The 12722-nt window shown below is 43.4% G+C and overlaps 1 protein-coding gene across 1 annotated transcript in view; it reads right to left on the bottom strand.

The window, feature by feature from the left end:
• Window positions 1-12722, bottom strand: part of LOC121538046 (laminin subunit alpha-5-like) — a 224751-nt gene that overhangs the window by 85638 nt on the left and 126391 nt on the right. The window contains exons 40-43 of the mRNA XM_045206924.1: window positions 12517-12624; window positions 11123-11206; window positions 8544-8774; window positions 6726-6839 (exon numbers count right to left, since the gene is read on the bottom strand). Of these exons, the coding sequence (XP_045062859.1) occupies window positions 6726-6839; window positions 8544-8774; window positions 11123-11206; window positions 12517-12624 (537 nt within the window). The remainder of the gene's footprint in view (window positions 1-6725; window positions 6840-8543; window positions 8775-11122; window positions 11207-12516; window positions 12625-12722) is intronic.

Raw genomic sequence — 12722 nt, 5'->3', positions numbered from 1 at the left:
TGACTACAGTTATAGTGGTGTTATAGTCCTGACTACAGTTATAGTGGTGTTATAGTCCTGACTACAGTTATAGTGGTGTTATAGTCCTGACTACAGTTATAGTGGTGTTATAGTACTGACTACAGTTATAGTGGTGTTATAGACCTGACTACAGTTATAGTGGTGTTATAGTCCTGACTACAGTTATAGTGGTGTTATAGTCCTGACTACAGTTATAGTGGTGTTATAGTCCTGACTACAGTTATAGTGGTGTTATAGTCCTGACTACAGTTATAGTGGTGTTACAGTCCTGACTACAGTTATAGTGGTGTTATAGTCCTGACTACAGTTATAGTGGTGTTATAGTCCTGACTACAGTTATAGTGGTGTTATAGTCCTGACTACAGTTATAGTGGTGTTATAGTCCTGACTACAGTTATAGTGGTGTTATAGTCCTGACTACAGTTATAGTGGTGTTATAGACCTGACTACAGTTATAGTGGTGTTATAGTCCTGACTACAGTTATAGTGGTGTTATAGTCCTGACTACAGTTATAGTGGTGTTATAGTCCTGACTACAGTTATAGTGGTGTTATAGACCTGACTACAGTTATAGTGGTGTTATAGTACTGACTACAGTTATAGTGGTGTTATAGTCCTGACTACAGTTATAGTGGTGTTATAGACCTGACTACAGTTATAGTGGTGTTATACTCCTGACTACAGTTATAGTGGTGTTATAGTACTGACTACAGTTATAGTGGTGTTATAGTACTGACTACAGTTATAGTGGTGTTATAGTCCTGACTACAGTTATAGTGGTGTTATAGTCCTGACTACAGTTATAGTGGTGTTATAGTCCTGACTACAGTTATAGTGGTGTTATAGTACTGACTACAGTTATAGTGGTGTTATAGTCCTGACTACAGTTATAGTGGTGTTATAGACCTGACTACAGTTATAGTGGTGTTATAGTCCTGACTACAGTTATAGTGGTGTTATAGTCCTGACTACAGTTATAGTGGTGTTATAGACCTGACTACAGTTATTGTGGTGTTACAGTCCTGACTACAGTTATAGTGGTGTTACAGTCCTGACTACAGTTATAGTGGTGTTATAGTCCTGACTACAGTTATAGTGGTGTTATAGTCCTGACTACAGTTATAGTGGTGTTATAGTCCTGACTACAGTTATAGTGGTGTTATAGACCTGACTACAGTTATAGTGGTGTTATAGTCCTGACTACAGTTATAGTGGTGTTATAGTCCTGACTACAGTTATAGTGGTGTTATAGTCCTGACTACAGTTATAGTGGTGTTATAGACCTGACTACAGTTATAGTGGTGTTATAGTACTGACTACAGTTATAGTGGTGTTATAGTCCTGACTACAGTTATAGTGGTGTTATAGTCCTGACTACAGTTATAGTGGTGTTATAGTCCTGACTACAGTTATAGTGGTGTTATAGTCCTGACTACAGTTATAGTGGTGTTATAGTCCTGACTACAGTTATAGTGGTGTTATAGTCCTGACTACAGTTATAGTGGTGTTATAGTCCTGACTACAGTTATAGTGGTGTTATAGTCCTGACTACAGTTATAGTGGTGTTATAGTACCGACTACAGTTATAGTGGTGTTATAGTCCTGACTACAGTTATAGTGGTGTTATAGTCCTGACTACAGTTATAGTGGTGTTATAGTCCTGACTACAGTTATAGTGGTGTTATAGTACTGACTACAGTTATAGTGGCGTTATAGTCCTGACTATAGTTATAGTGGTGTTATAGTCCTGACTACAGTTATAGTGGTGTTATAGTCCTGACTACAGTTATAGTGGTGTTATAGTCCTGACTATAGTTATAGTGGTGTTATAGACCTGACTACAGTTATAGTGGTGTTATAGTCCTGACTACAGTTATAGTGGTGTTATAGTCCTGACTACAGTTATAGTGGTGTTATAGTCCTGACTACAGTTATAGTGGTGTTATAGACCTGACTACAGTTATAGTGGTGTTATAGTCCTGACTACAGTTATAGTGGTGTTATAGTCCTGACTACAGTTATAGTGTTGTTATAGACCTGACTACAGTTATAGTGGTGTTATAGTCCTGACTACAGTTATAGTGGTGTTATAGTCCTGACTACAGTTATAGTGGTGTTATAGTACTGACTACAGTTATAGTGGTGTTATAGACCTGACTACAGTTATAGTGGTGTTATAGTCCTGACTACAGTTATAGTGGTGTTATAGTCCTGACTACAGTTATAGTGGTGTTATAGTCCTGACTACAGTTATAGTGGTGTTATAGACCTGACTACAGTTATAGTGGTGTTATAGTCCTGACTACAGTTATAGTGGTGTTATAGTCCTGACTACAGTTATAGTGGTGTTATAGTCCTGACTACAGTTATAGTGGTGTTATAGTCCTGACTACAGTTATAGTGGTGTTATAGTACTGACTACAGTTATAGTGGTGTTATAGACCTGACTACAGTTATAGTGGTGTTATAGTCCTGACTACAGTTATAGTGGTGTTATAGTCCTGACTACAGTTATAGTGGTGTTATAGTCCTGACTACAGTTATAGTGGTGTTATAGACCTGACTACAGTTATAGTGGTGTTATAGTCCTGACTACAGTTATAGTGGTGTTATAGTCCTGACTACAGTTATAGTGGTGTTATAGTCCTGACTACAGTTATAGTGGTGTTATAGTCCTGACTACAGTTATAGTGGTGTTATAGTCCTGACTACAGTTATAGTGGTGTTATAGTCCTGACTACAGTTATAGTGGTGTTATAGACCTGACTACAGTTATAGTGGTGTTATAGTCCTGACTACAGTTATAGTGGTGTTATAGTCCTGACTACAGTTATAGTGGTGTTATAGTCCTGACTACAGTTATAGTGGTGTTATAGTCCTGACTACAGTTATAGTGGTGTTATAGTACTGACTACAGTTATAGTGGTGTTATAGTCCTGACTACAGTTATAGTGGTGTTATAGACCTGACTACAGTTATAGTGGTGTTATAGTCCTGACTACAGTTATAGTGGTGTTATAGTCCTGACTACAGTTATAGTGGTGTTATAGTACCTGACTACAGTTATAGTGGTGTTATAGTCCTGACTACAGTTATAGTGGTGTTATAGTCCTGACTACAGTTATAGTGGTGTTATAGTCCTGACTACAGTTATAGTGGTGTTATAGTCCTGACTACAGTTATAGTGGTGTTATAGTCCTGACTACAGTTATAGTGGTGTTATAGACCTGACTACAGTTATAGTGGTGTTATAGTACTGACTACAGTTATAGTGGTGTTATAGTCCTGACTACAGTTATAGTGGTGTTATAGACCTGACTACAGTTATAGTGGTGTTATAGTCCTGACTACAGTTATAGTGGTGTTACAGTCCTGACTACAGTTATAGTGGTGTTATAGTCCTGACTACAGTTATAGTGGTGTTATAGTCCTGACTACAGTTATAGTGGTGTTATAGTCCTGACTACAGTTATAGTGGTGTTATAGACCTGACTACAGTTATAGTGGTGTTATAGTCCTGACTACAGTTATAGTGGTGTTATAGTCCTGACTACAGTTATAGTGGTGTTATAGTCCTGACTACAGTTATAGTGGTGTTATAGACCTGACTACAGTTATAGTGGTGTTATAGTCCTGACTACAGTTATAGTGGTGTTATAGTCCTGACTACAGTTATAGTGGTGTTATAGTCCTGACTACAGTTATAGTGGTGTTATAGTCCTGACTACAGTTATAGTGGTGTTATAGTCCTGACTACAGTTATAGTGGTGTTATAGTCCTGACTACAGTTATAGTGGTGTTATAGTCCTGACTACAGTTATAGTGGTGTTATAGTCCTGACTACAGTTATAGTGGTGTTATAGTCCTGACTACAGTTATAGTGGTGTTATAGTACTGACTACAGTTATAGTGGTGTTATAGTCCTGACTACAGTTATAGTGGTGTTATAGTCCTGACTACAGTTATAGTGGTGTTATAGTCCTGACTACAGTTATAGTGGTGTTATAGTCCTGACTACAGTTATAGTGGTGTTATAGTCCTGACTACAGTTATAGTGGTGTTATAGTCCTGACTACAGTTATAGTGGTGTTATAGTCCTGACTACAGTTATAGTGGTGTTATAGTCCTGACTACAGTTATAGTGGTGTTATAGTCCTGACTACAGTTATAGTGGTGTTATAGTCCTGACTACAGTTATAGTGGTGTTATAGACCTGACTACAGTTATAGTGGTGTTATAGTCCTGACTACAGTTATAGTGGTGTTATAGTACTGACTACAGTTATAGTGGTGTTATAGACCTGACTACAGTTATAGTGGTGTTATAGTCCTGACTACAGTTATAGTGGTGTTATAGTCCTGACTACAGTTATAGTGGTGTTATAGTCCTGACTACAGTTATAGTGGTGTTATAGACCTGACTACAGTTATAGTGGTGTTATAGTCCTGACTACAGTTATAGTGGTGTTATAGTCCTGACTACAGTTATAGTGGTGTTATAGTCCTGACTACAGTTATAGTGGTGTTATAGTCCTGACTACAGTTATAGTGGTGTTATAGTCCTGACTACAGTTATAGTGGTGTTATAGACCTGACTACAGTTATAGTGGTGTTATAGTCCTGACTACAGTTATAGTGGTGTTATAGTCCTGACTACAGTTATAGTGGTGTTAGTAGTCCTGACTACAGTTATAGTGGTGTTATAGTCCTGACTACAGTTATAGTGGTGTTATAGTCCTGACTACAGTTATAGTGGTGTTATAGTCCTGACTACAGTTATAGTGGTGTTATAGTCCTGACTACAGTTATAGTGGTGTTATAGTCCTGACTACAGTTATAGTGGTGTTATAGTCCTGACTACAGTTATAGTGGTGTTATAGTCCTGACTACAGTTATAGTGGTGTTATAGTCCTGACTACAGTTATAGTGGTGTTATAGTACCTGACTACAGTTATAGTGGTGTTATAGTCCTGACTACAGTTATAGTGGTGTTATAGTCCTGACTACAGTTATAGTGGTGTTATAGTCCTGACTACAGTTATAGTGGTGTTATAGTCCTGACTACAGTTATAGTGGTGTTATAGTACTGACTACAGTTATAGTGGTGTTATAGTCCTGACTACAGTTATAGTGGTGTTATAGTCCTGACTACAGTTATAGTGGTGTTATAGTCCTGACTACAGTTATAGTGGTGTTATAGTCCTGACTACAGTTATAGTGGTGTTATAGTCCTGACTACAGTTATAGTGGTGTTATAGTCCTGACTACAGTTATAGTGGTGTTATAGTCCTGACTACAGTTATAGTGGTGTTATAGTCCTGACTACAGTTATAGTGGTGTTATAGTCCTGACTACAGTTATAGTGGTGTTATAGTCCTGACTACAGTTATAGTGGTGTTATAGTCCTGACTACAGTTATAGTGGTGTTATAGACCTGACTACAGTTATAGTGGTGTTATAGTCCTGACTACAGTTATAGTGGTGTTATAGTCCTGACTACAGTTATAGTGGTGTTATAGTCCTGACTACAGTTATAGTGGTGTTATAGTACTGACTACAGTTATAGTGGTGTTATAGTCCTGACTACAGTTATAGTGGTGTTATAGACCTGACTACAGTTATAGTGGTGTTATAGTCCTGACTACAGTTATAGTGGTGTTATAGTCCTGACTACAGTTATAGTGGTGTTATAGTCCTGACTACAGTTATAGTGGTGTTACAGTACTGACTACAGTTATAGTGGTGTTATAGTACTGACTACAGTTATAGTGGTGTTATAGTCCTGACTACAGTTATAGTGGTGTTACAGTCCTGACTACAGTTATAGTGGTGTTATAGTCCTGACTACAGTTATAGTGGTGTTATAGTCCTGACTACAGTTATAGTGGTGTTATAGTCCTGACTACAGTTATAGTGGTGTTATAGTCCTGACTACAGTTATAGTGGTGTTATAGTACTGACTACAGTTATAGTGGTGTTATAGTACTGACTACAGTTATAGTGGTGTTATAGTCCTGACTACAGTTATAGTGGTGTTATAGTCCTGACTACAGTTATAGTGGTGTTATAGACCTGACTACTGTTATAGTGGTGTTATAGTCCTGACTACAGTTATAGTGGTGTTATAGTCCTTACTACAGTTATAGTGGTGTTATATTACTGACTACAGTTATATTGGTGTTATAGACCTGACTACAGTTATAGTGGTGTTATAGTCCTGACTACAGTTATAGTGGTGTTATAGTCCTGACTACAGTTATAGTGGTGTTATAGTCCTGACTACAGTTATAGTGGTGTTATAGTACTGACTACAGTTATAGTGGTGTTATAGTCCTGACTACAGTTATAGTGGTGTTATATTACTGACTACAGTTATAGTGGTGTTATAGTCCTGACTACAGTTATAGTGGTGTTATATTACTGACTACAGTTATAGTGGTGTTATAGTCCTGACTACAGTTATAGTGGTGTTATATTACTGACTACAGTTATAGTGTTGTTATAGACCTGACTACAGTTATAGTGGTGTTATAGTACTGACTACAGTTGTCATTAATAGTTCATTGCAAAGAGAGGAGAGTCTGCATCTTCCATTTTGATACAACTTCCTGATCCATCCAGGAGTAACCTATTAATTACATTTGTGTTTTTGTTTGCGATTGATGTAAACAATCTTTGTGACTGGTTTAAACAAACAGCACTCACCTCACAGACTCCAGACCTGTCCAGACATTGGTCAGAGTGGCCATTACAGTTGCAGGGAACACACTTCCCCAGGAACAAACCTTTAGTGTCTCTGTAGTACCCTGGAGCACATTGCTGGAGAGGGGGAGAGAGACGGGAGGAGGGGTAAAGAGAGAGAAGGTGAGGGAGAGCACGGGGAGAGAGAGAGAAGGTGAGGGAGAGCAGGGGGAGAGAGAGAAGGTGAGGGAGAGCAGGGGGATAGAGAGAAAAGGTGAGGGAAAGCAGGGGGAGAGAGAGAAAAGGTGAGGGAGAGCAGGGGGAGAGAGAGAAAAGGTGAGGGAGAGCAGGGGAGAGAGAGAAAAGGTGAGGGAGAGCAGGGGGAGAGAGAGAAAAGGTGAGGGAGAGCAGGGGGAGAGAGAAAAGGTGAGGGAGAGCAGGGGAGAGAGAGAGAGAAGGTGAGGGAGAGCAGGAGGAGAGAGAGAGAAGGTGAGGGAGAGCAGGAGGAGAGAGAGAGAAGGTGAGGGAGAGCAGGAGGAGAGAGAGAGAAGGTGAGGGAGAGCAGGAGGAGAGAGAGAGAAGGTGAGGGACGGCAGGGGGAGAGAGAGAGAAGGTGAGGGAGAGCAGGAGGAGAGATAGAGAGAAGGTGAGGGAGAGCAGGAGGAGAGATAGAGAGAAGGTGAGGGAGAGCAGGAGGAGAGAGAGAGAAGGTGAGGGAGAGCAGGGGGAGAAGGTGAGGGAGAGCAGGGGGAGAAGGTGAGGGAGAGCAGGGGGAGAAGGTGAGGGAGAGCAGGGGGAGAGAGAGAGAAGGTGAGGGAGAACAGGGGGAGAGAGAGAGAGAGAAGGTGAGGGAGAACAGGGGGAGAGAGAGAGAGAGAAGGTGAGGGAGAGCAGGGGGAGAGAGAGAGAGAAGTTGAGAGGGAGGTTCTGACTTGATTCCTGTCTCCATGGACAAATCTGTGGACATACTGTATAATCACTGTTTATCACACCTAACTATAAGGTTGGGATATCTCAAGTAAAAACCTATACAAACCCATTTATAGGTATCAAGCAATATAATTACATACAGTAGTAACCATATGTATATTAACCAGTTAGCTGGCTGTGGTCTGACCTGGCAGGGTTAGTAACACATTAATAACACAATACTAATCAGTCAACTTATTCCAACCTGGCAGGAGGCTCCCTGGTAATAACCCAGTAATGATTCAGTAATAACACACTAATAACCCAGTAATAACCCAGTAATGATTCAGTAATAACACACTAATAACCCAGTAATGATTCAGTAATAACACACTAATAACCCAGTAATAACCCAGTAATGATTCAGTAATAACACACCAATAACCCAGTAATAACCCAGTAATGATTCAGTAATAACACACTAATAACCCAGTAATAACCCAGTAATGATTCAGTAATAACACACTAATAACCCAGTAATAACCCAGTAATGATTCAGTAATAACACACTAATAACCCAGTAATAACCCAGTAATGATTCAGTAATAACACACTAATAACCCAGTAATGATTCAGTAATAACACACTAATAACCCAGTAATAACCCAATAATGATTCAGTAATAACACACTAATAACCCAGTAATAACCCAGTAAAGATTCAGTAATAACACACTAATAACCCAGTAATGATTCAGTAATAACACAGTAATGATTCAGAAATAACACACTATTAACATATTAATAACAGTCCTAACCCAGTCCTAACCCACTTATAACATATTAATAGCTCAGTAATAACATAGTAATAACATAGTAATAACATAGTAATAACATAGTAATAACATAGTAATAACGCATTTAGAACACCAACCTGGCAGGAGTCTCCCTGGTAGTTAGCAGGACAGAGGCAGATCTCTACGTTGTTGGCATGTCGCCCGGTGGGCAGGGTCTGTGCCCCCTCCAGCGCCGCCCCGCGTAGCGACACAGTGTGGGCGGACTGGGAGTGGAGAGCTCTGATCTGGAGAGACTCTAACCCCACCAGAACCATCATCAGTTCCTCTCTAGACACGCCGTTACCCGTCTGGGCGTGGCGGAAACTTCCCTGGGGGGTAGAGAGAGAGAGAGACTGGGGTGAGAGTAGGCATGGCTATTATGATGTCATGATGGTGTCATTCATGTAGATGTCAAAAGGACAGAATATTGCACTTAGATTGTAATCTTCTAAGTAGACTGCAAATATATACACTGCTCAAAAAAATAAAGGGAACACTAAAATAACACATCCTAGATCTGAATGAATGAAATAATATTATTAAATACTTTTTTCTTTACATAGTTGAATGTGCTGACAACAAAATCACACAAAAATGATCAATGGAAATCAAATTTATCAACCCATGGAGGTCTGGATTTGGAGTCACCCTCAAAATTAAAGTGGAAAACCACACTACAGGCTGATCCAACTTTGATGTAATGTCCTTAAAACAAGTCAAAATGAGGCTCAGTAGTGTGTGTGGCCTTCACGTGCCTGTATGACCTCCCCTACAACGCCTGGGCATGCTCCTGATGAGGTGGCGGATGGTCTCCTGAGGGATCTCCTCCCAGACCTGGACTAAAGCATCCGCCAACTCCTGGACAGTCTGTGGTGCAACGTGGCGTTGGTGGATGGAGCGAGACATGATGTCCCAGATGTGCTCAATTGGATTCAGGTCTGGGGAACGGGCGGGCCAGTCCATAGCATCAATGCCTTCCTCTTGCAGGAACTGCTGACACACTCCAGCCACATGAGGTCTAGCATTGTCTTGCATTAGGAGGAACCCAGGGCCAACCGCACCAGCATATGGTGTCACAAGGGGTCTGAGGATCTCATCTCGGTACCTAATGGCAGTCAGGCTACCTCTGGCGAGCACATGGAGGAATGCCACCCCACACCAAAGAAATGCCACCCCACACCATGACTGACCCACCGCCAAACCGGTCATGCTGGAGGATGTTGCAGGCAGCAGAACGTTCTCCATGGCGTCTCCAGACTCTGTCACGTCTGTCACGTGCTCAGTGTGAACCTGCTTTCATCTGTGAAGAGCACAGGGCGCCAGTGGCGAATTTGCCAATCTTGGTGTTCTCTGGCAAATGCCAAACATCCTGCACGGTGTTGGGCTGTAAGCACAACCCCCACCTGTGGACGTCGGGGCCTCATACCACCCTCATGGAGTCTGTTTCTGACCGTTTGAGCAGACACATGCACATTTGTGGCCTGCTGGAGGTCATTTTGCAGGGCTCTGGCAGTGCTCTTCCTGCTCCTCCTTGCACAAAGGCGGAGGTAGCAGTCCTGCTGCTGGGTTGTTGCCCTCCTACGGCATCCTCCACGTCTCCTGATGTACTGGCCTGTCTCCTGGTAGCGCCTCCATGCTCTGGACACACCGCTGACAGACACAGCAAACCTTCTTGCCACAGCTCGCATTGATGTGCCACCCTGGATGAGCTGCACTACCTGAGCCACTTGTGTGGGTTGTAGACTCCGTCTCATGCTACCACTAGAGTGAAAGCACCGCCAGCATTCAAAAGTGACCAAAACATCAGCCAGGAAGCATAGGAACAGAGAAGTGGTCTGTGGTCACCACCTGCAAAACCAGTCCTTTATTGGGGGTGTCTTGCTAATTGCCTATAATTTCCACCTGTTGTCTATTCCATTTGCACAACAGCATGTGAAATTTATTGTCAATCAGTGTTGCTTCCTAAGTGGACAGTTTGATTTCACAGAAGTGTGATTGACTTGGAGTTACATTGTGTTGTTTAAGTGTTCCCTTTATTTTTTTGAGCAGTGTATTTAGATGGGAAGACATACTACAACAGTCAGTGTCCTCCCTCCACCATGTGGACTATCCCCAGGTGGTCAGGTCAGTGTCCTCCCTCCACCATGTGGACTATCCCCAGGTGGTCAGGTCAGTGTCCTCCCTCCACCATGTGGACTATCCCCAGGTGGTCAGGTCAGTGTCCTCCCTCCACCATGTGGACTATCCCCAGGTGGTCAGGTCAGTGTCCTCCCTCCACCATGTGGACTATCCCCAGGTGGTCAGGTCAGTGTCCTCCCTCCACCATGTGGACTATCCCCAGGTGGTCAGGTCAGTGTCCTCCCTCCACCATGTGGACTATCCCCAGGTGGTCAGGTCAGTGTCCTCCCTCCACCATGTGGACTATCCCCAGGTGGTCAGGTCAGTGTCCTCTCTCCACCATGTGGACTATCCCCAGGTGGTCAGGTCAGTGTCCTCCCTCCACCATGTGGACTATCCCCAGGTGTTCAGGTCAGTGTCCTCCCTCCACCATGTGGACTATCCCCAGGTGGTCAGGTCAGTGTCCTCCCTCCACCATGTGGACTATCCCCAGGTGGTCAGGTCAGTGTCCTCCCTCCACCATGTGGGCTATCCCCAGGTGGTCAGGTCAGTGTCCTACCTCCACCATGTGGACTATCCCCAGGTGTGGTTCTTCAGGTGAAGAGTATTCTCTCTCCATGAACACCAGGGTCATCTGGTTACCCTGTAGACACAGAGACACAAAACATTTATTATCAGATACACAACCACTATCAACAGGGATTAACAATCCACCACTATCAACAGGGATTAACCAGCCTTACTGGTAGTTAATGTGAATGAGTACAGCACCATTATCAACAGAAACTAACCAGCCTTACTGGTAGTTAATGTGAATGAGTACAGCTCCATTATCAACAGAAACTAACCAGCCTTACTGGTAGTTAATGTGAATGAGTACAGCTCCATTATCAACAGCAATTAACAAACCTTAATGGTATTTAATGTGAATGAGTACAGCTCCATTATCAACAGAAACTAACCAGCCTTACTGGTAGTTAATGTGAATGAGTACAGCTCCTCAGTTGACTGAGACACACATACATACAGCATTTAAACGACACAAGCGCCTTTATTAGCAGAATTGAACCAGATCTCCGATCTCTTAACTGCTAGGAACAAGGTTTACATACGTTATTACTGTGGCGTTAACGTCATTCTACTGTGTTTAGGTGTAACGCCTGGTCCCTGTGGTGGGACGTAACGCCTGGTCCCTGTGGTGTTAGGTGTAACGCCTGGTCCCTGTGATGTTAGGTGTAACGCCTGGTCCCCGTGGTGTTAGGTGTAACGCCTGGTCCCCGTGGTGGGACGTAACGCCTGGTCCCTGTGGTGTTAGGTGTAACGCCTGGTCCCTGTGGTGTTAGGTGTAACGCCTGGTCCCTGTGATGGGACGTAACGCCTAGTCCCTGTGGTGTTAGGTGTAACGCCTGGTCCCTGTGGTGTTAGGTGTAACGCCTGGTCCATGTGGTGTTAGGTGTAACGCCTGGTCCCTGTGGTGTTAGGTGTAACGCCTGGTCCCCGTGGTGTTAGGTGTAACGCCTGGTCCCCGTGGTGGGACGTAACGCCTGGTCCCTGTGGTGTTAGGTGTAACGCCTGGTCCCTGTGGTGTTAGGTGTAACGCCTGGTCCCTGTGATGTTAGGTGTAACGCCTGGTCCCCGTGGTGTTAGGTGTAACGCCTGGTCCCCGTGGTGGGACGTAACGCCTGGTCCCTGTGGTGTTAGGTGTAACGCCTGGTCCCTGTGGTGTTAGGTGTAACGCCTGGTCCCTGTGGTGGGACGTAACGCCTGGTCCCTGTGGTGTTAGGTGTAACGCCTGGTCCCTGTGGTGGGACGTAACGCCTGGTTCCTGTGGTGTTAGGTGTAACGCCTGGTCCCTGTGGTGGGACGTAACGCCTGGTCCCTGTGGTGTTAGGTTTAACGCCTGGTCCCCGTGGTGTTAGGTGTAACGCCTGGTCCCTGTGGTGGGATGTGTACCTTGAGAATGACATCAGGTCGAGAGGCTTCAGCGAGCAGAGAGAGAACATCTCCCCTCATAGTCTGAGTGTGCAGACGATACCGCAGATAGCCTCCATAAAATGATACCTAAAGAGATGATTAGAGAGGGATGAGAGGGAGGGAGGGAGGGAGGGAGGGAGAGAGGGATGAGAGGGAGGGAGGGAGGGAGAATATTGAGGGAGAGA

This window comes from Coregonus clupeaformis, chromosome 24, assembly GCF_020615455.1.
Source record: "Coregonus clupeaformis isolate EN_2021a chromosome 24, ASM2061545v1, whole genome shotgun sequence".
NCBI lineage: Eukaryota > Metazoa > Chordata > Actinopteri > Salmoniformes > Salmonidae > Coregonus > Coregonus clupeaformis.
The sequence above is the reverse complement of the archived record's forward strand: the minus strand, read 5'-3'. Positions and strand labels throughout refer to the sequence as shown.